The following is a 23,183-nucleotide window of genomic DNA, read 5'->3' as shown; positions in this document are numbered from 1 at the left end:
TTCATTTATTCCAGACACTGTATTAATTGGGAGGGTAATGAATAAGACATAGCTCCTGCCTGCAAGGAGCTTACTATCTAGTTAGAGAAGAAAAGACACAGACAAGTGTAGCAGAAGCAATAATAAAACCATTCACAGAAAATGGTGGGAACATGGAAGAGACACATTTACTTAGGATTGTGTGGAGTGGGCAGCAGGGAGAGGTAATTCAAGGAGGACTTTTGGAGCAGTTGACTTTCGGGCTGAATCTTAACGCGTAGTGGTCAGTAGGTAAAGAGGAAGAAGTCCTGGCATAGAGACATGACAGCGGAGACCATTCGCAAGAAGAGGTGAGGCGCTTGGTGCTGTGGCACGAAGGGAAAGGCAGAGAGTGGTGGGAGATGGCCGGGGAGGAGGCGGGTGCGTCTGTGATCAGTCTCAGTGGCAGTTGGGAGGATGAATCTGGGGGGACGAGGCAGGTGAGTGGCTCGTCCAGGTGGGAGACACTGGGGACCTGCTCCAGGGCAGGGGCTGTGGGAATGGAGAGGAGGGGGCAGAACTGAGAATGACTGTGATACGAAGTTAGCAGAGCCCGTCACAACCACAGACGAGGGAGAAGGGCCTAGGGCGATCCTTGCAGAGCTAACAACGGCGGCGACTGACTGCACAGTCTTCCTAGAGAGTAGGAGGAGCCGGAGTATAGATGACCGTACAGGCTCGTTATTTTCAGCCGCTGGGAGTTTTAATGCGCCTGTGATCTAGTTCAGGTTAAATCTAGTTGATGCTTAGCAGGGATGCCTAGATGCCTGGAAATACCTCATTGCCAGTACTCAGCTTAACTCCGTCTCCTCTTGGAAGCAGGAGTATTTCTCCTTTTCCTACAACATGCTGTGTACACATCCGTCATAACCCTTTGTGTCGTGGTCCTTTATTTTCTTTTCTATTTATCTCCGTAGTCACAGTCCAGTGTTTGGTACATAACCTCGCCTTAAATGTGAGTGAGTGAGTGAGTGAGTGAATAGGTTGTTTTTGGAAGTACTATTATTATTTATTAGAGAAAGTTTATTTTTGGCTTACTCTCATTCTGATTTTTCTTTGTTTTAACTCCTAGCACCTGCCACTGGAAGAATCTCAAATAGTGCCACTTCCTCAGGAGCAGCGGCCCCAGCCAACTCAGCTGCGGGGCAGCCCCAGCCGAGCGACCAGGACACGTTAGTGCAAAGGGCTGAGCACATCCCAGCAGGGAAACGGACTCCCATGTGCGCCCACTGCAACCAGGTTATCAGGTTGGTTGTTTTTGAAGTTTCTTGGGAATACTTAATAACAATGTTGATTTTTATGTTTTAGTATCCTGAAAGATTCACAATTTTATTAGGGAAAATATTCTTGCCATATTTCTACGTAAATGTTATTATTGAAGTAGATAAATATGAATGTATTTGTTAGAATCTGTTTTAATGGAAAGTAATTCTGGGCCCTTGAGATTAAAACTAAAAATACCATTTTCTAAGTTATTAATTCCTAAGGAAAAATAATGATTAATTTGGCCTTTCAGAGAATAATAAAATTTTAAGACTCTAAGGGACCTTGAAGATCGTTTATCTGAACTTCATTATTTTGCAAATTATAAAAGTGAGGACTTTCATTTAGATGAAAAATAGCTAGTGACATAAAATAAAGAACTTAGAGTCCTATAGGAAAGAAGATTGGATTTTTGAAGCCCTAAGCACAGAAAGATATAATTACCTCCAGATCCATACATAAATGCTTTAAATTTAGGTTACATCATAACTTGCTTCCTTACAATATTTTAAATCCAAATCTTACTTTATTGTCTTTTAAATTCCAAGTAGGGAAAAAGGCCCAGAGATCTTAAGTGAGTGTACTGTACTGGCACTTATTAAATCTCTGAGCATTTCTTAATAACTGGCTTTTAAAATGTTATGAGGTTTAGGTGTGAATGTTGACTGCAGGGATCCCACCAGCAGGACCCGTTGCCTCTGTGAGTTGCCTTGTTGGCAGTAGCAGATGATCAGTTGGAGTGACGGCTCACACTCTCGCCTTGTTTTTAATTTATCCTGTTTTGAAATAGTTGAAACAGTGGTTTCTCTAAAGTTGAATAAGGTTAAGACTTGTATTTTCCCTCCTCTATTACATAATTATTGCTTAGGATAATGTGTCTAGTTAATACTTAAAATGGAGCCCAAGAAGCCTCCATACTTTATTTATGAACCAAATATACTCTTCTCCTGAACCCACTATTAAATAATAAATGTGCATTTATTATTTAATAGTGGCTGGTGTTGCTCAGTGGTTGAGCATCAACCCATGAACCCAGAAGTCACAGTTCGATTCCCACTCAGGGCACATGCCCGGGTTGTGGGCTTGACCCCCAGTAGGGGATGTGCGGGAGGCAGCTGATCAATGACTTTCTCTCATCATTGATATTTCTATCTCCCTCTCCATTCCTCTCTCTGAAATGTATAAAAACATATTAAAAAAAGCAGTATTTGTTAAAAATGACAACACAGCACACAGTACATGATTAAAAATAAAATAGCTTTTATATTTTAAAAGCTAGTCCATGTTGATTGTGACATTTTAAAACTATAGAAAAACTGAAAACAAAAATAAAAATTCATCCATAATTCTACTTCCTAAGATAGTCACTGTTGGTATTTTAATTTACACTTTTAAAACAGACACACCTCAGGACAGATGTTGTTTACAGAAGTGGAGTCATAATACAGTATTTTCATTTTTCACTTAAGTTGTATTTTCCATAGTGAGCAGTGCCTGCTTAGACTAAGAATGAGCCAGGAGCAGCGGTAGCAGTAACAGTGGTTATGGGGACAGGAGAAAATCAGCAGAGGTTTCACAGTCCAGCGCAGTCTCCACACGGAGGCACTCAGTGATTGTTTGACCTGAACTGGTTACGCGGGACTCTAGACCCACTCATCGTTCAAGCCACAGTGTTAATTCGGTTAGAGTCCTTTTTCTAACAGCACTACCCTAGGGTTACTGCCTTGCAGAAATATTTAAACTATTGCCACATCTAGACTGATACTGCTTTACTCCAGTAAACGAAACACTGTTTTTAGTTACTAACTATGTTTAGTTGTTGTATTTTTAGGTTTAATATTAATGAAATAAAAAATTCCAATTTGTCACATTGCTTCTTTAAGTTGTGGCACCTTGCTTGTGTAGACTGGTACTTAGGGATACTATATGGTGGGGGAAAACACTCTTCATGGAGACAGGAGTCACTGCTATCAGTGTGCTGTTGTAAGCATGTAATCGGATGGGCCAACAAAATGTCAAACCATATCAGTTGCTGGTTCCTGTTGTCTGATTATCAAATTCTGTGACAGCCTGTAATCATCACTATCAGCACATCTGAAAAACTTAGTATGGATGGAAAATTACATTCCCCACCTCCCTACTTTGGTTTCAGTTTTAATGCTGGACCAGGATGTAATTTTAATGCACAATCTTCTTGTCATGTGAAATAAATATATATATTATGTTAATAACACGAATGGCCATCGCTTATTGCTCCCTCGTCTGTTAAATTTTATATTGCTCTGGAGTATCCCAGCACTTGCTATCGGTTAAACTTTAAAGCTTCATTTGTAGGGAAGTTAATAGGAACAGGGATTAGTTCATGTCAAGATCTTCTAACAGTAATTAGCATAGCCCATTTGCTTGGTGCTCAAATGCTGGAGCAGCTTGAACAGATTGTGGTCAGTTCAGAGACCTCGTCAAAGCATAATTCTAGTTCTTGGCCTCAATGCCAGTATCACTTACCAAAGCAAGGGGGCGTTAGTTAGATCAAGTGACATTCTCTTGGACACCTGTTTTAAAAACAAGCTGCAGTTACAGGCTTGATACTTTCAATGTAGAATATTGCAGCCTGGCAAACTCTAAGAAGTTTAAGATTTCAGGACTTATTGTTTGGTTTCCACAGTGTAATTTACAGTGTTTGTTTATAATTTATATTGTTTTTTAAATGATATTTAAAACTTTTTTTAATATTTAAAATTTTCAAAAGCATTTTTAAAATAAAGTCAGATTGAGGCAAATTTTGTGTTTTGTTTTATTTTTAGCACAGTTAATTGTTTTTGGAAAACCTCAGAAACCTGAATCACTGAATGTTAGTACTGAGCTGGTTATCTCTTATACTCCATATTTAGCTTAACACTCTATAAATCATTTTATTTGGACCTAATAATTATAATTTTGGTTTACTTGAAAAGACTATAGATATTTTGCCTAAATTGTATTATTTCAGCATTACTTTGATTAGTTAGTTGCTTTTTACAGATGGATAGGGTGTTACATTTTAGGAAATTCTAGTGAAGCTTTGATTGAGTTTGCTATGGAACATTTCCGATCCATTTGTGGTAGGAGTGTCATTTCTTCCACTCTTCTACTCATGAATAGATTGACTGTTGGAGTGCTGGTATAATAGGAAAACAGAAAATCAGACTAATGTAGCCAAAATCACATTTTAGTTTCCCTGGTAGAAGAGGCTCATGAAAACTCTAGCTTATTTCTTGACTGTTACATCTAGTGACATTAAAATCTATTGACCACTTGCATTACATGGAGCTAAATGGTCCGTTCATATTTAGCTTCCTAGCATCTTTGTGAAAGAAGTAAGGAATTTATGGTGCTTGAATTTCTTCTTAGATATGGAATGCTTTTTTTAAAAAAAATAGCCCCAATACTATTGTTCTGTGCTTGCCTGCAGTACAGCACCAGAACAATCACATTCTGTCAGCCCATTGTCGATTCAGTGAGAAGGAATTTTCACATTACTGAATTGTTTCTTGCTCAGTGATTTTCATATTTTTCTCATAAGGAGAGCCATCTCAGTTACCACAAGGAGAGCACAGCATTCATCCCTTCTCACCATCCATTCCAATCTCTGAGCACACCTTTCTTAACAGATTTTGTTTATTTTCCCTCCTGGTTAAGATTTTATTTGAAAATTCAAGGTTTCTCAGCTTATTGTGTTAGTCCCTGAATTTAAGGAAACTAAAGACACAGACCAAGATTTCAGATTTACTGTAGTGATATTTGTATAACTCACCTTCCTCTCCTTCAGGTCTTCACTCAATTATTAGGGTATTCCTGGCCACTCCCATCCACACACACACATTGTCTCCCTATTTCCCCTCTGCTTTATATTTATCCTCACATTTAAAAATCTAACATACCGTATGTTTTATCTTTTTTGTTGTCTCTCTCCCTCGTGTTAGAATGTAAGTTCCATGCAAGCAGGGCTTTTTCTGACTTTGTTTCTTGCTATAGTCTCTGCTCCCAGAACAGTGCCTGGCATATATCACTGCATTTAGTAAATATTTGTTCAGTTGATGAATGAACTTTTAAAAAATATTCAGAGGAATACATGATATTAGTGTTGCCAACTTGAAATTACATTCCACTTGTCTCATTATATGGACTCACATTTCTCCTGCTTTTCTGATTTTATAATAACCTCAATATAAAGAATTGACTATAATTGCCTCCGATAAATTTGTTTTTAAAGATGATCAGTACTACCCTTTTTTAAGAATTCGTTTTTCTTATTCCCCTTTATGTTTGGGCTCATTTCACTTATACAGTTATTCTTAAAGAGCATGCCTTTCATGTTTTTCAAATAAAAAGCTATTACAATGTTTTAAATGTAGTATTTTAAAGGGCTATGAGTTAAAGATGGTACTGGATAAAAGAACTATATATTTTTTGATGTTCCAAATTGGAAAGTATGGGCGTAATCCACTGGAAATGAAGATTTTCACATTACCGAATTGTTTCTTGCTCGGTGATTTCCATACTTTTCTCATAAGGAGAGCCATCTCGGTGTCAAAAGTACGGTGTTTCTACATTTTTGGAAGGATTATTAGTATTTCTGATTTCGAGTACTGTATATCTTGTAAGATAGTTGCTGTGTTTCATTTTCTTCCTGCATTTGTGTTGTATGTCTTTGTGACTGTGTGTGTGCTGTGCATTTCCTCCCAGTAATCTTTTCTATTTCATTTTGTTTTTCTAGCTGTGTTGTTCCTCCGTTTGCTCATGCTAGGCCCTTCCTAAAAGTTGAGCATAATATAAACTGGCTTATACATTTTTATTATTTATTATATCTAGTTAAGTAGAATATTAGATTCCATAATAGTTTTGAGCATGTGAGTTGCTTTTTATGTGACTTTGTTTTTAACTTTCGTTGATTAACTTCTCTTGATTTTTTAAACTTCTTTTGTTTTTAACATCTATTGATGCAGTAAGTTTGGGTCAAATAAAATTTCTAATCTATAGTGACTGGGCCTTGGAGGGTTCCAGCTTTCAGTTCACCATCCACCGTGATCTTAGGAAAGTTGGCTAACTTCTACGATGTTAGCTTCATCTATTTATAGAGTTAATGTCTATCCCTGTGAGTTATTGTGAAAATTAAATAACAAAGGGAAGCAAGAACAAAGCATTTGATTTCAAAGTTAAATCTCTGTTAGATTGTGTCTGTTCAGTGTGGCTCAGTTGGTTGGGCTTGTCCTGTGTACTGAAAGGTTTCCAGTTGGGTTCTGGGTCAAGGTAGCCAATCGGTGTTTCTCTCTCTCTCTCTCCCTCTCCTCTCCTCTCTTTCTAAAAATCAATAAGAAAAAAATCTTAAAAAAAAAAAGAAATTTGCAATTCCTTTCACCGTTCTATTTGTAAGCTTTTCTTTTCCTCTGTACTTTTCTCTTAGCATCCTTCCTTAGGTCTTTATTTTTTTCTTTTTGGCATAAGTCTTATAGAAGAGAAACAGGTTAAAAATGTCATGTCATAGCTCTTCTCCCTCAGCCAGTGCTTTAACTGTCTCCCCTTCCTCCCTCCCTCCCTCCCTTCATCAGTCAACAGGTATTTAGCAAGGGCTCATGAGGTGGAGAGTATCACAAGAGGTAGCTGAATACTTCATTCCACTTTGCAGTTATCCAAGCCTGCCATTCCAGTTTACAGATGGAAACCCAATCCTACCCGGAACTAGAAGAACTTCTTCAGTGCTAATCCGGTGTTAATGAATTTGTTAAATTAGTCTCTGCTGACACAGAGAAGAGAGTACTTTGTTATAAGTAGAAGATTTTATTGTTTAATCTCTACGTAACTTTAAAGGCATTGATGGAAGATGCTTTCAGTGCAGCCAAGGAGTGTCAGGTTAGGCCAGTATCTGCACAGAGCATATTTGTTTAAGAAAGGAGATTTGGCAGGAGCAAGGGTCATTTTCAACTCACTTTTTAAAAGTGCAGAGGGAGTTTATTGTTGTTAAGATCCTTCACTATTCAAATTTGATAAAAAAAAAAACTAAGGAAATATCTTCAAATTACCCTTTTGATGGACAATAGTATTTATCTATTTTTTGTAGTGAACTGTAGTCCAGAAAGCTTTAAAAAAAAACACACTTAAGAATACATGAAATATAAGAAACCCTTCTAAATCACAAAAGGGAGCAAGAGAAGAATGAAAATTTTGAATGGGACTATTAAGAATGAACTGTGGACAGAAATTTGTCATTGAGACTGGATTAAACCTACAACAATGACATACATTCTTGCTACTGTTAGACTAAATTTGGCATTAAGCCTTCAAGCAGTCAACAAAATCAGGAGTTAATTTTGCAAATTACTATACAGTGAGATAGAAAGTAATTTTGCTACTCAGAAGAAGCAAAACTGTTCTCGTTGCAAATATCTGAAAGGTGCTTCTCCAAGGACTCCATGTGAAAATGGCCCTGTGTGGTCTAACAAAAAACACTCTCAACTTGCAGGAAGAACACAGGTGGATTCCTTGGAGCTATTTCTTGTAACAAGTGTCAGTGCAAACTGATGGTATCACACTGAACACTGGTCATTAAAGGAATAATTCTGTGCCATGGGTCTCTCTGATTTGTAGAACCTATTTCTCTGCTGGTCTGAGTTGATCTCAACACACATTTTAGAAAATCTTGAAGATGGATTTTATTGTTCTCAATCAATTGTTCTTAAATGTCTTTTTTTTCCCCTCAGATGAACTTTATTAACAGTTTGGTAGCTCTGATAGACAAGGTCCAGGAGCAAAGCTTTTTATTCCAAGTGCATACCACCCCTTTCTTTAACAGAATGCAGAGTTTGAGGTTGGTTGACTTCTTTGGCAAACTGAGGGGCCTAAGGTAAGGGTACTGGCCTCAAGGGGCCATCCAGGCTTATGAATGAGCTGAAGATGTGCTCTTATAAAACATTCACCCTACTTAACTGTTGTGAACTACTTTAATTAATGTCCAGACCAATGGTAGCATAAAACCCTGAAGTTCTTATGTTACGGTCACAGTAAATTTAGCCTGGCAGATTTTCCAGGCATATATAACCAGATACCCACCTGGTGGAAAAGCTTAGACTTCTCATAAAACTCTGTCTAGCTTTGAGCACTGTGACTTCTTGGTTTATCTTTGAAAGAAAACTATTTCTCAAATATATACTGAAAAAGTGAAGGGAGGAACTTGTTGAGCAGGACTGCTACTAATATACCAGTTCAAAATTGAGAGAGAGCCTACCAAAAGTAACATAGTTGGTTACATAGTAGGTGATCTGTAGCCTTTTATTTTTCTGTCAGGAATTAGTTAACAAAGGCATTCCTTGCTAGTGATGACAAAACTATAGTACCCTAAAGTTTAAAAAAATAATAATAAATTACTTGTCTCAAGTGCTAAGAGAGCTGCAAACACTAGCTTATACAAAATTGCATATTATTAATAAGAAGCAAGGTCAGGGGATTTAAGAAGTAAAGATTGGTAGTTACAAAATAGTTACAGGGATGGAAAGTACAGCATAAAGAACATAGCCAATAAAATTTTAATACTTATGTATGGTGCCAGGTGCATAGTGGAAATACTGGGGGGAAACCCTTTGCAAAGTGTCTAACCACTAGGTTGTGCACCTGAAACTAATTCAAAATAATATTGAATGTAAACTGTAATAGAAAAATAAAATTTTAAGTTCTTTTTTAAGAAAGATACAAGGCAACAAAAAGTAGGGCAAGAAAACACCCTCTTATATCCCTGAGAACACATTTTAATCATTAGCAAGAGCCTTTCTACTTTCTTGACTCTTCCAGAATCAGGTGTTGGTTCTTAGTAAACATCAGTGTATTTGCAAAGAATTCCCAGTGGCAGGTAGTTACTGAGTATCAAAGTTTATATTATTTTCTAAATAACGTAAGGCTAAAGACTAAAAAAAAAAAATGTGACTTTATGATGCTTATTACTGTGACTTTGCCTGTTAATAATCTGCCTAAAAGTGAGGTATTTGATCTTAATAACAACTACCCTGTGGTGGCTCAGTGCTGGTAGCTGATGGTAAGGATATCAAAGGCGACAGGTATCGGTTGACCAGAGCAGTATACTAGGAACCAAGAAATTCAGCTTCTGGCCTTCACTCAGTGGTTTCATGGAATTTGTCATATCTTTTGAACATTCTGTACCTCAAAACCTCTCCATCTCTTAAACTGAGTTCGTAATAACTACCCTGGTCTATCTCACAGGAATGTTGCATGGACGAATTAGATAAATGCACAAGTGCCTTGGAGGTAAAGCTGCTCTATGAAGAAAAATTAGTGTGATGTAGCTACTGGAAAGAATGTTGTAGGGACTGGAATGGTTCATCTCTGCGGGCTTCGTGACTAGATAAGGCTTCATAATGGGTTCCTGTTAAGCAAACGAAACTCATCTTATCAGTTCATAACTGTATGGTATTTTATGGGGGGGAAAAAATCTCTTTACAAACATTTGTTACCTTGATGTAAATGTGCATTAAAAATAAGCCGTGTTTGAATTAAATAAAACCTTTCTAAGTAGCTTCAAACAATCTCTGACACCCAGTTTACAGTTTCTGTAGTCATTTTGGAGGGTGAGAATTTGATGTGTTTAATAAAGTTGAAAAATACATGAAACTGTGTGTGGGGAATGTTTTATCAGGTAATATTTCTAAGACTGTGACATTACCAAATTGAGATTAAAAATATATATACATGTGTGTCTTTATTGATTTCAGAGAGAGGAAGGGAGAGGGAGAGAGAGAGAAACATCAATGAAGAGAGAATCATTGACCAGCTGCCTCCTGCAGGACCCCCACTGGGGGTGAAGCCCACGACCTGGGTATGTGCCCTGACTGGGAATCGAACCACGATCTCCTGGATCCTAGGTTGATGTTCAACTGCTGAGCCATGCCAACTGGGCACCAAATTGAGATTTTTATTTCGTTTATTTTATAGAAATGCCTAACTCTCATATCTGCCTAAACCACATTTTTTTTTTTTTTTCTGGTTACTTTATGTTCTGTCACAGTTAACATCTTCATTCTCAATCATAATCATGACAGGGACAGACTCACTTATTACAACTCAAAAGACGTAACTACCAAATTTTTTTTCACATAAATGGACAGAGCTTCTATGTAAACTTATAGCATCCATGCACTGAGTCCTTGAGAAGAATTGAGCAAATATTTAATTGTTTGGGCATTGTATAAAAGAGGTCCTATCTAGGCAAACTTGAGAAACTTTGATTCCTGAGCCAACTTGATCTCTTTACTTCTGGCAGGGGACCATTCCTAGTGGCACTGGGGAAATCTTGGCACCCAGAAGAATTTAACTGTGCTCATTGCAAAAATACGATGGCCTACATTGGATTTGTAGAGGAGAAGGGAGCCCTGTATTGTGAGCTGTGTTATGAGAAATTCTTTGCTCCTGAATGTGGTCGATGCCAAAGGAAGATCCTTGGAGTAAGTATTGGAAATCTTTTTATCCTGAGTGAATTTTAAAGGAGAATAATTTTTGTTATGGACCCCTTGTATCATTTTGACCACCCCCCCCTTTTTGCTTGGTACCCTCTCTATTTTCATCTCTGTTTATTATTGTAAAGCAAAACTAAATAGACCTCTGTAGATAGGACTTAGGGGGTTAAGTTGTCTTTGGTTTTGTCTTACTGAGTGCTGGTTTGTCTGGTGAAAGTCTAGCCACTGTGGGGGAAAAATAATTTACTGTGGGTGTGCTACCTCCACAGGACCCTGTTTGCTCAGGAATGAAGAGGTCATACAGGACCACACACATCGGAGTTCTTAGAACTGACACCTTCACTGCTTTAAATTAAATTCCATAGCTTTTATAAGAGCAGCATTTCCCTACTTGTCAGGGTTCAAGCACAGGGCACAGATCTCATGAAGTATATAAAACAGGCTTATAAATGATATATTTTTCTTGAATGCATATAATGTTTAAAAATATAACCTCAGCTTTATGAGAGTATACATGTATAGAAAAATAATAAAACCATACCTTTTTAATTTTTTTTGCAAAAAAGGGAGTAATTTAGGTGTCAGGTACATAATAATAAATAATGAATGAATGAATTTTCTACTCTGGAATACCCAGTTTGCAATTACAAAGTAAGAGTCAGGCATTTCCTGTGGGTGCCCAGGAGTTGGAATTTTACTTCAGAAGCAGCCAGGTTGCCTGGTCTCATACAAAACTCAAACAACTAATACAAAATTTGGAAATGACATTGCCGAATTCTAATATTCTCAATATGAAACTATAATAATGAAACACTAAATTCATATCAAATAAGAGAAAAGTTAGCATGAATTATAGAGTAGTAATTTTAGAATATATCTTTAAATATGTCTTAAACTTTGAGGATACTTAGAAATCAAATTTACCACATGAAATATTTCTATATTATTAATTTATACAATATGTTGGGAACAAAAGGATGGAATGGTTCAGGCTGTATCTTCCCAAATGACAATTAATACTTAGTATATGTTAATACTGTTTTATTATATAAATCTGTTCTATGAATTCTAGAATAATTAATAAAACAAAGTCAAGAAACAGTTTTAGAACCAAATGATGTTCTAGGAAATGGAAACCTTACACTCGTTGCTTCAGAGGTGGGCCAGAACTTCACTAAAAGGACAGATTCTCTAGATTGTGTTTTAGTTGTTTGAATGTAACCTAAACCAAGGTTCGACTGCCTGCTGCCATCAAAGCCGAACTCATGAGACAGATGCTGGTAAAAAGGAAAGAGGTTTATTCAGTGCCAGTCACTTGAGAAGATGGGGGGCTCCTGTTGCAAAGCTCATCTCCCCCACTTTAGTGCAGGCCAAGGTTTTCATAAGGAGGGAGAGGGAAAGCAGAACAAAGAGATCAAAGGGAGGGAGTTGGAAAGTTCTCTACGTGCAGACCAGCGCTGTCCATTCTGATAAGGATCTCTAGCAGGTCAAGTAATGGTCTGATGTCATCTGGTTCTGTGTCATCCTGGTTCTGTGGGTGAAGGTCAGCAAATCTTCTGTAACTGGGATGCCTGAAGGTCAGAGTCTGTCTCTTCTGAAGTTAGTTCCTAAGATTCTTATACAAACATGCTGTTTATCTCTAAGCTACATATTATTCAAAGGTAGCATTTACAGAAATAATGTCAAAAGAGTGGTGGGGTGGGTTACAATTCTTCCCTGTTACATGAATCCCTATTAAAGAAGGAATAGTAATCTGTGTCAAGTATAAAGGGAAGTATGTGCTGGAAGCCTTGGGAAATGATTTGATTGATTGTACATTTGTTATACATGTTCATGGTAATCTTTTGGGATCTAAACAACTGTCATTTCTTTCCATTGCCCTTCAGTAGTGAACTATGGCATTTTCTATGGTTAATAATTTATTCTATATCATTTTCTTTTATTTTGACAATATTTTTATTAAGAGAAAATATTTCACTCTACAATTAGAAAATACAAAAAGTAAAAAGAATGAAATGAAAATGACTTATATACTTACCAATCCTCAATAATTCCTGTTAACTTTAGGATGGATTTTCTTCCACTTTTCTCCTTATAAGTAATTCATTTACAAAATAATAACCATACTTTATGTCTAGCACCCTCTTTTTGTGAACAGTATTATGCAAAGAGTAAATTCCCATGTTACTAACTATTCTTCAAAAATGATTTTTAATGGCTCCATCTCTCTCTCTCTCAATCCAAAGAAATGATTCCTCCTTACAAAATCCACTGCCCAAAACTTTTACTAGTTAAAATCTGGTCCAAGTTTTTGATATTTGGTATATTTAACCATAGGCTATTGTTGACTAGAATCCATGCTTTGTGGTTCAAATTTAGATACTCTTTTGAGTGTATGATTAGTACAGTCACAGCTGATTCCCAAAACACTAAACATGTGTTAAACTGATTGGATTACACTGATTAGGTTATTGTTTCCATAATGCACCAAAGTATAGGTTTGTTTTAGTTTTTAAATGTTTGCCCTTCCTCCATGAGATTTTCAAGATAATACTATGAAACCTTTATAAGTTAATGTTTCCTGACACCCTTTGAGAGAAAGCAGAATGTATTGTAGCAAGTGCTTATGAAATGCTTACTTTATTCACTTGTGTAGTATTTAACACACTAGTTCATTCTTTAAATAGGTTTATTGATAGTATTTGTGGGAAATGCACATGTTATATAGTGCATTGATTTAGTTGATTTTCAAGTCTGTCCTTATGTATCTCCTGTTAGGAGGAAAGCTCAAGGCAAAGACAAAGCACACATGTCTACTTTGTGTCAGTTTAGGATGGCTGTATTGGTTGAGCTAGCAGAATAAGTATTTGTGTATTGTCATCTTTTTTTAAATTTTTTACATCCAATTATTTTTCTGTAACAGGAAGTCATCAATGCTTTGAAACAAACTTGGCATGTTTCCTGTTTTGTGTGTGTGGCCTGTGGAAAACCCATTCGTAATAACGTCTTTCACTTGGAGGATGGTGAACCTTACTGTGAGACTGGTAAGCTGCTGAAGCAATTAGGTTCTTAAGTTTTGAATGAAGGTAAAACATTAACCCTTATATTACTATAAACTTTAAAGGAAATATTAGGCAAAATCGTTTTCCTAATTGTTTTAGTAACATTTAATGTTTCCCTAAATATATAGTAAAAAAAAAACTATGTATACTTTTATGTGACTGTCAAAACAGATATTCCCAACTTAATTAAGAGATGTGAGTATGTAAGCATTACTTAGGAGAAAAACATTTTGCTTGAGTCCCCAATAATTTATGGTTATAAGTTCTATCAAATCATGTAGCTTACAGCCACCTCTTCAACTTCATTAAGTAGATTTTGAGTGGTTATAAACATGACAAATGTTCAACTTTTGAATATGCTACTGATTTGCTCTTTAAGGCAATTGCCTTGACAATAAATTGGAAGTCCTTTGTTACTTTTACTGAATGGGAGGGTAATCCTGGCTTGGATTACTCCCTTGGTAAACTTATTTTTAATAAACTAGGCTCTAAGGACCAAGCTACTTACCCTTGCTTTAGTCCCTGTACACTTTTCCCTCCCAAAGGCTGTAAGGGGACTTTCATAACACTTATTTATTAATATTACCCTTGCCTAGGTATTACTACTGCACATACACTTTTCATAAATAAAATATTTTCCCTTTACCATGCCTTCATTCACTGTACTGCATTCCCACTGTGGAGTTTTGCTTTTGTTCTATGTTGAATGTCAACGTGTGGCGCTGCAAGAAGAGGCTGTTCCACAATAGGTTAAAGGAGCTTCTAATTTGAGGCTGGTCAACACCACTCCTTTTTTGCTCACTCAGTATCCTCTTATTTTCACCTTTCTCTTAGTTCCCATTAGGCCCAATCTAGTTCTATGTCAGACTCTCCACCAGGAAGCCCTGTGGAAATTCCAGTGGTTTTTTTGGGACAGGTTGGCTACAAGCTGGCTGCCCTGATTCAACCAGAATCCTTCACATTTTGTAATGCCACTCAATTCTCCTGAAGAAGGAGCTGTTTGTTTGTTTTAAAAGCTTTGCAAGACATTTTGACCAGATAGTCCCTATTTAGCCAAAAAAATTAATAAAACTACCTAGTCTTGATATCGTATTTAATGTAGTCTAAGAAGCCATATTTTTAAAAACCCGAAATTGCTTACAGAAAGGAGAAAACATTATTGAAGTCTTATTTAAATGTCACTTCTGATCATCTTGGTCTACTCTTTTTTCTTTTTTTAACCCCCCCAGACTTGTTCTTAACCCAGTCCACTGTCCCAAAACCTAGAAGTCATCTTGGATTCTGCTCTTCCCCTCCTCCCTATATCCAGCTTAATCACTAAATTCTAACATACATACCCCCAAAGTAGGTATTGAATTCATTCCTTTCCCCCCACCTCAGCCACCACCCCTGAATCCAGCTCCTTCTTACCCTTTGTCTGGACATTGTAATTGCCAGCTAAATGGTGTATCTTCTGTTCCCCAGCCCTCAACTAGCAGTTACAGTAACATTTGTTTAAATGTGAATCAGATAGTGCTTGATGCCTTCATGGCTTCCATTAGAGTCCAAACTAGATGCTCGACCAGGGCCCGCTTTGCCAGCCTCGTTCCTGCCGCCTTCCAGTCACTGGCTGCTGGCCATACTCTGCCCCTTTGTTGTTTCTGAGCAAGTTAAGATCCTTCCCGCCTCAGGGCTTTTGTATCGCTGGTTCTTCTAACTGGAAGGTTCTTCCCCAGCTTTTCCAGGGTGGTTCCTCATTTCTTTTTCAAGTCTCAACGTAACGATTACCTCCTCAGAGAGAGGCCTTTTCTAACCCACCTATATAATGTTATATCACAGTTATTTTGTACCCCCAGTTGTTTTATATCACATCACTATTTTCTTTCCTTCATGGTACTTTTTATAATCTGAAATTATTTATTTAAAAAATAACAATAAATTAGGACATTCTGCTCCCAAAGAGAATACAAGCCCCTTGAGGAGAGCAACCACATCTGTATTCCTTACCACCAGACCCCTGACCAGTGCCTAGAGCAGTGCCTGGCACACAGTAGGACTCTGTGGCTATGTGTTGAACAAATAGTGCTAAGGAATATTGAAGATTGCTAAGAAAGGTGAATCAAGCTGCACACCATAGCCAAATTGTGTTGCTGCTTTCTAGGAACTATCATTCTAAAGCTCTGTCATATTTAATTGTGCCTCCTACCCCCCTCTACAGATTACTACGCCCTGTTTGGTACTATATGCCGTGGATGTGAGTTTCCCATAGAAGCTGGTGACATGTTCCTGGAAGCTCTGGGCTACACCTGGCACGATACTTGCTTTGTGTGCTCAGTAAGTGAACTCATTTCCAAATTAAAGGAGCACAGTGTGGCCGATTCTAGCATGAACACTAAATGGAAATAACAGTTCTTGTATCTTTCAGTCCTTCAAACCTAAAAATATTTTTACTGTGATTTTGAAAGTTTTTTATTAAAATTTTTTAGCACTTTTAGAAATTATTTGGCATAGACTAAGATGCTTACCCTTTAGAGAAAATCCTATTTTTAATACATTTTTGTTTACAAGGAGAAGCTATATATTTCTTAAAACAGTAAGAGTCCTTTACTTAAAAAACAAAACAAAACTCTTACTGGAGTGTTTTTAGTAATTTTTGGAAGCATAGGTATTTCTTAAAATAGAAATAAATATTAAAAATCTATTATTAATTAACATTGGAAGTAAACTGTATGTTGATTTTCTTCCTTAGTAATAGTCCATGAATATTCTTTCTTTTTGAGATGATAATAACCATGTAGTAATATGTTTACCTATTGCATTTGCTATTTTAAAATTTTTTATTTTATTCTTTATGAGCATAGATATTTAGAGATTAACATTAACCTAAGATAGATGATAGATAGATAGATAGATAGATAGATAGATAGATAGATAGATAGATAGAGAGAGAGATAGAGAGATAGAGAGAGAGATAGAGAGATAGAGAGATAGATAGATATAAAATTTAGCAAATAAACATTCAATAAAGGTATTCAGATGTTTGATTTTTTTTTAATTAGGTTTAATATATCTAATAGCTTTCAGTACCCAATGTATGAAGGGGAAAAGGTCATGTTAATTGAAGTCAAATAATTATCCCAGATGTTGCCATTGAACTCTGTCTAGTTTACCTCATTCGACTCTTGGATGTCATAAAATTTATTTAAAACAACAACAACAAAAAACTTTTAGCAGATTTGCCTTCTCCTATTCTCTGGTAGAGCTGCTCATGAGCATTATTAACAAAGGCAATAGGAAAGAGAAGACATAAATGTGGTTGCTTAATTGACTGCATAATCATCCAGCAGCCAGAAGTAGACCAGGGTTTTCACTGTAAGAAGCAAAGGAATGTACTGAAAAGAACTCTCAAGCACTTGGGAGCTTGCGAATGTTTGGGAAAGCAATCGTGCTGTGTTTTCTGTTTGAATGCTTTGGTTTTCTACAACAGGAGGCAGATTAAAAGCATCGATTAGAATTTGGGAAGAGAAATTATATTTAGTGTGACCTCTTTAGGTGATAATTTTTAATTAGGGCCAAGTGCTTTACTCCCAATAAAGAGAAATAATGATCAGTAATTTAAATAAATGAGAATGCATTCCAGAAAAAGTTATTCTTCATTGTTCCTGAAAGATTACATGGAATATAGTAACTGAATGTCAGGAAGTCTAACAACCAACTAAAGTGCTTTTATTAACCATGGGGTGAAAAACTATTTCTCCTTCATGCATACTTGACAAAAGAAGATATTCTCTTACATAACGCTTTTTTTTCAGGTGTGTTGTGAGAGTTTGGAAGGTCAGACCTTTTTCTCCAAGAAGGACAAGCCACTTTGCAAGAAACATGCTCATTCGGTGAATTTTTGAAAGTCAGCGGTTCAGGAGAAGAGAAAGAAATTTGAAGAGAAAGAGGAAAATTAAATTTACCAATTAATTTTTAGATTTAATATTTATATGGATTTTTGAAAAATAGTAGTAGCCTTGAAGGGATAAGTTCCAGCTTTAAAAACCAAATCTATAAGGAAATACTTGGCTTCATAATGTAAAGAGACAGTTTGACACTTGTCATTACTTTTTCCGTGTATTTTCTGCCCATAAAGTAACTTTTATAAAAATCCATTTCCTGGCTGACTATTAAATTCATCTTAGAATAAATTAGTGAAGAATTAAATTTTAGAATAAAACTACAACCTCTGTGCTGAAATAATTATGCTTTCCTTATTAGGTAGGTAGTTATGAGTAGATCTGTAAAAGGCCATGAAAATGCCTTATACTTTATCAATAAGTGAAACATTGTATTTTTTTCTTAAATAATGTTTATCTTTGAAACAGTGAATAGGAGTTTAAACAGAGAGTTTTATCAGTAGTCGGTGTCCCTTTTTAAAAACTATGTGCATTTTTAATTTTACAATTGATCATTCCAGTAGGAAAGGTCAGTGAGATCTTGATCAAAATGCGCCATGCCAGTAAGATGCTCTATTTTTCCATCCCTCCCAAAAGCCACCATACAGCTTATAAATCTCAAATACGACCATAACTTTGGACTGTGAGGGTTTTCTCTCTCTTCAAGAGAATGAGTAGAAAAGAATGTGGTTGGGAATTATGGTGTAATCCCCTCCCCAAACTCCCCCTTTTTTGACAATGAACTAGTTTCAGAGTTGTACTACTGACTGATGAAGGTTTAAGAACTCTCTTTGCAGAGTAATTTTTTTCTTTAATTCTCCATTAGAAAAATAAAAGATTGACTTGAGCATGTGATAAAAATCTAGATTTTTTTTTTTCTTTTGATAATTCTCTTTCAATAATAAACGAGCCACTTCCAGATGTGATCATGAAGTTTGGAAAACTTTTATGCACAGAGTTTTGGTAGTAGAGGAGGGGAACATGATTAATTACTCAGACTGGCCTATTTGTTTTCTTCTTTTTGGGGAGGGAAAACATAGATCCACATGAAGACAGAGAAACAACTGTGGTAAAATTGTAGATCCTATTGACATTTGCCCAGTAAGAAAAGAATTTACAGCAGTTGATAGTTTTTATTTTTATTTCCAGAATGGATGAAGGCTCATGATCCCACTGAGTTATAATTTAAATATGTTTGGAGCAAGGTGCTTTTAAATCTGAGATTGAGCCCCAAGTCCTTCCTCCCCATCACTCAGTAATGACTTCCCTTCCATTGTGTACATGTTTGTTGTAGAGGGGACTTTCAGGCTACAATATTTGTTTAACCTCTCCAAGAACTTTTCATGGCCTCTGTCCTGGAAGATGTTAATTTATAGTCTAGCAGATTTAAATTATATGCAGATAATAATTAACTGGGGATAAAAGAATGAGAAGGGTGACATGAAGTGGCAAATGGAATGCTTCAAGTAGCAACCTCAGACCACCTCCTTACCCTGCATCTTGTAGGGAGGCAGGAAGTTTATGTTGTTTTTTAAAGTGCTGGAACTGAATTGTGTATTATTATTGCTGCTGAAACCACCTATAGAAGACATACTAGCTAATATGCATTGTCATACCTTAGTGTCAGTCTCTCGCTTTACGCAGTATAAAATTAGTGGTGGTTTTGTTTCGGTGTGGTAGGAGTTTCTTTTTGTTATTTAGTTCTGCCTTTATAGACTATATGCCAAGATACTATTTGATCAGTCAATGGCATTTGGGTATTTCCTTCAAATAATTTTATTTCACCTGGATTTCCTATAAAATTATCTTACATTAATATATCATCTTTTATTAGACTTCTCTTTCTGCATATTAATCATAGAGCATAATGTTGCATTTCTCTACATTTTATCCCTAAGAGGGTGATATTACTTCCTAATTTATCATCGTTTCTTCTGTGGCAAAGCTTTCTGTCGATTCCTAAAACAGTTAATCCTATGAAATAAATATTGATTATAACCCAGAAGAATCTATTTTCCAGTGGGGAAGGCCATATTTAACACCCCAGTGTTAATCTCTTAATAACTCAGGCAGAGCACTTTATTATTCTGACGCGCTCCCTGAATATTTATTTTTCTGATTATAAATGTTCCATGTAAGTAGCATTTTTTAAATTATTACCTCTTTACTGTAGAGCATTTACTTTTAATCTCTCTAGATGTATATTTTGGATCGCTGTACTTAGCACAACGTCCCCTATTTGGAGGTCCCACTTGGAGAATGTTAGTGATAGGTTCAGATTTGTAACGTTTCTCTAGACTTACAAGGACAGAATGTTGCCCCCCGAAGGAGCAGCCCAAAAGCAGTCCCCTGTGCTTATGCTTATAGTAGCTTACATATTTCCTATTGATTCAGTTACATTTAGAGTCTAAAACTAAGACCTAAGCATCTGATCAGTATTAAGACAGAAAGAAGGGTTTAAATCTTCAAATTATTAGTGCAGCATTATGTAAAAATTATCTACAACAAAAATGTACTCATGATACCATTTTCAAGGGGTACTATGTTAGGATCACTTTTATAGAAAGTCATGTCTTCCTTTCCCTGTTCAGGTGTGAATCTGGTAGTGGTATGTTAATGTTTTGTGATGTTTGCAGTTCAGTCGTCTCTATGGAAAGGAGAGGCTCTTCACACAGGGAAGGGGAAACATACTGAGTAATTTCACACAAATCTAACGTGGCTTCTGTTTGTCCCTCTTCATCCCCCAAATGTTTGAAGATACTGGGTTTGGATTCTCAATGTATCATTTGCCTTATCTATTAATCTTTATTTTCTGTTTCTTTACATTTTTAAGTTTGTATATACATCTGTGCTGTTTTGCTTCTGGATATATTTTCTAATTAAAAACCACATGAGAAATATAATCAGTATAGTAATACCTTATTGAGCACATAATAAATAAACAGCTGCAGTGATGTAGACAAGCTCTCCTGGTTTTTCTTTGGGGTGGCAAGTAGTTTATATGAAGTTATCAGGGGAAGAAACCGTGTTCACAGGACAGGAAGGGGTGTGGTAATTCTCAGGAGAATCTCCTTATGACATTTGCTGATCGAAGTGTCCCAGAAACAAAACACTTGAAAATATTGTCACATTTATTTGACTTTAACACTTGTGCTCTGCATGTAGCACATATACACAGATGTTTATGACTGTATTGATAAATAAGCTCTTTGTTCCTTTAAAATATTTACTACTGAAATTATTTTATTGGAGCAGCCTGTCCCTCCAAGCATCCTATTGTATCATATATCACATTCCAACAACATAAGTCATCTTCTGCATGTTCACAGCTTTCATTGACCAGGGTCCGTTACCTATGCGTAACTCATCCTGCTCTCATTAGCTGACTTCTCTATAACTAGGTAGGCTCACCTATTCCTCATTTGTTTATTGGTTTGAGTATGAATTTTTTTTTCCCAACTGTGTAAAGTTAAGAGGAATGTTTCTGTTGCAGGCTGTATATTGGGACTAAAAGACAAATTCAAGTCTATTTGCTCACAGTATATTAAACTCCAGAAGCCAAACTTATAAGGGCATCAAGTCTGCATCTGACATTTTAATAGCTGCTGTTTGGTTTCTATCAATCACGTCATTGCACATTAAAATGCACCGACAAAATAAGAGATCTGTCATTCCTTCGTTAAGAAACAGTAATCCAGTACAAGATTTATAGGCTTAGGACTCAACAGTGTGTGTTCACAGTAAATCCCCATTCAGTGCTCAAACCAGAACAAGCCTCCCTGTCGTTCAGTGTTTTCTGGTCAAATGTCCCCAATATAAGATTATCAAAGGTTTTCTTACAGGACTACATATAAAATCCTTTTTGCCTGCGAAAGCTTAATTTAGGTTGGCGGTTTCCCTTTCTGAGTAGTCTCAGACAAGATCTTGGTTATATCAGAAACACATAGGTACTGATGTATTATTAGCAGGCCTGGTGTTAATTAGGGAGAATTACCAGAAATAGTTTGCTTTGTGGGAATTTATTGCAGAATCACACTTGACTGATGGCAGAATAGGAGTTGCTGAGAGAGAGCAGCTCCCACTCATAACCGCTAATTAATAGGGTGCCAAAATTCCGCGGAGAAGGTTTCATCCCAAGTGTGGGAGCCTCACAGGGAAAATGGTTCCTTTGCAGTATTTAAAATTTAAAAGAGGAAAGGGGGCTAGGACACATGGCTGCCCAACAGGACTCTCAGACCGATCCAGTTCTGTGGTGTTCTTATGAATGAGAGCATTTAACTCAGGAAGCACGAAGCTCAAAGGTTTGTGAAAGAACCGCTCTCCCCCCGAAAAGTCCGGAGCGGGCTGTATGCTTCTCACACTCGGGAGATGCGTCGTATTTTGAACGTGGCAAGTGTCCGATTCGCTCAGCGACTCGCTTTGTGAAGAGAATTCAGAACATACCATTTGCCGATGGTGTTATATTTCTGAACTTTCGCTCTTTATTCCGTGATTTAGAAGCTGTCTGAGTAGGTGGCAAGATCACAGCAGTGATTAAAGGGAAGGGTGGGAGCCACACCTTGAATACCTCTCTGGGGGAAACAAGGTGTGTTTAGTGACTGGCACTAACGCAGAGCGCTGGGGGAGCCCTGGTAAGTGAGTTTGCCAAGAAGGCAATTTTTCCCCCCCTGTGTTTGTAACTGTGTGTGATCACATACAATAAAGCCTGGAGCCGTTGCTTAGCATAGAAGAATAAAACATTTCCATGTCAGAAAACCACTGGTCGCTGACCGCAGGGAGAAATAAAACAATTTAGAATTCACAGAGAGTCAAATTTTTCAGTTTCTCTTCAGGCAAATGCAGTTCCCAAGGAAAATGACTTCTGTGCCAGGCCCGTGAACTGATTGGCATGGTCTCTAATGCACCCGTGTTTCAAGGGACAAAGTTTCTGTTTAATAATTGGCTTCCAAATTAGTTTTTCATCATCATGTTCTAAATTGTCACATTTGCTCTCTAGTTCAAATATACTTAGGTTTGTTTTTTCTTTCTTTTTTTTCTCTTTTGCTTGTAAAGCACACACAGCTGGTGCTATTCTAAGCACTTACTCAAAAATGCCATTGTTTAAAGTGTTTCAGTAGACTGGAATGTCTTCAGAGGTGTCTTGATTTTTTTTTTTCCTAGTGTATCACTGATATGGCAAACTGTTCCCTTGGTGACTTACCATACAAGTATGAATTTTTATGTAAATAAGTCTTTGCAGCTGGCCGGTGTGTTCAGTGGTTAGAGCGGCCCAGATCTCAGGGTCAGTTCCCAGTCAAGGGCATGTACCTGGGTTGCAGGTTCAGTCCTGGCCCCGATCGGGGCATGTGCAGGAGGCAACCATCTCTTCCTCCCCCTCCCTCCTTCCCTCCCTCCCTCTCTCTCTCAAAAAATAAAGTCTTTGCTTA

At 36.9% G+C, this 23,183-nt stretch overlaps 1 protein-coding gene across 1 annotated transcript in view; it reads left to right on the top strand.

Annotated features, from left to right (window-relative positions):
* PDLIM5 (PDZ and LIM domain 5) overlaps positions 1–20,711 on the top strand; it is a 178,487-nt gene extending 157,776 nt beyond the window's left edge. Inside the window, 5 exon segments of the mRNA XM_087826536.1 lie at positions 1,091–1,265; positions 10,586–10,766; positions 13,702–13,822; positions 16,038–16,153; positions 17,632–20,711. Of these exon segments, the coding sequence (XP_087682662.1) occupies positions 1,091–1,265; positions 10,586–10,766; positions 13,702–13,822; positions 16,038–16,153; positions 17,632–17,721 (683 nt within the window). The 3' untranslated portion in view covers positions 17,722–20,711.
* Positions 20,712–23,183: the final 2,472 nt, after the last annotated feature.

Source organism: Miniopterus natalensis, chromosome 1 (assembly GCF_054644295.1).
Source record: "Miniopterus natalensis isolate mMinNat1 chromosome 1, mMinNat1.hap1, whole genome shotgun sequence".
In the NCBI taxonomy this organism is placed as follows: domain Eukaryota; kingdom Metazoa; phylum Chordata; class Mammalia; order Chiroptera; family Miniopteridae; genus Miniopterus; species Miniopterus natalensis.
The sequence above is the reverse complement of the archived record's forward strand: the minus strand, read 5'-3'. Positions and strand labels throughout refer to the sequence as shown.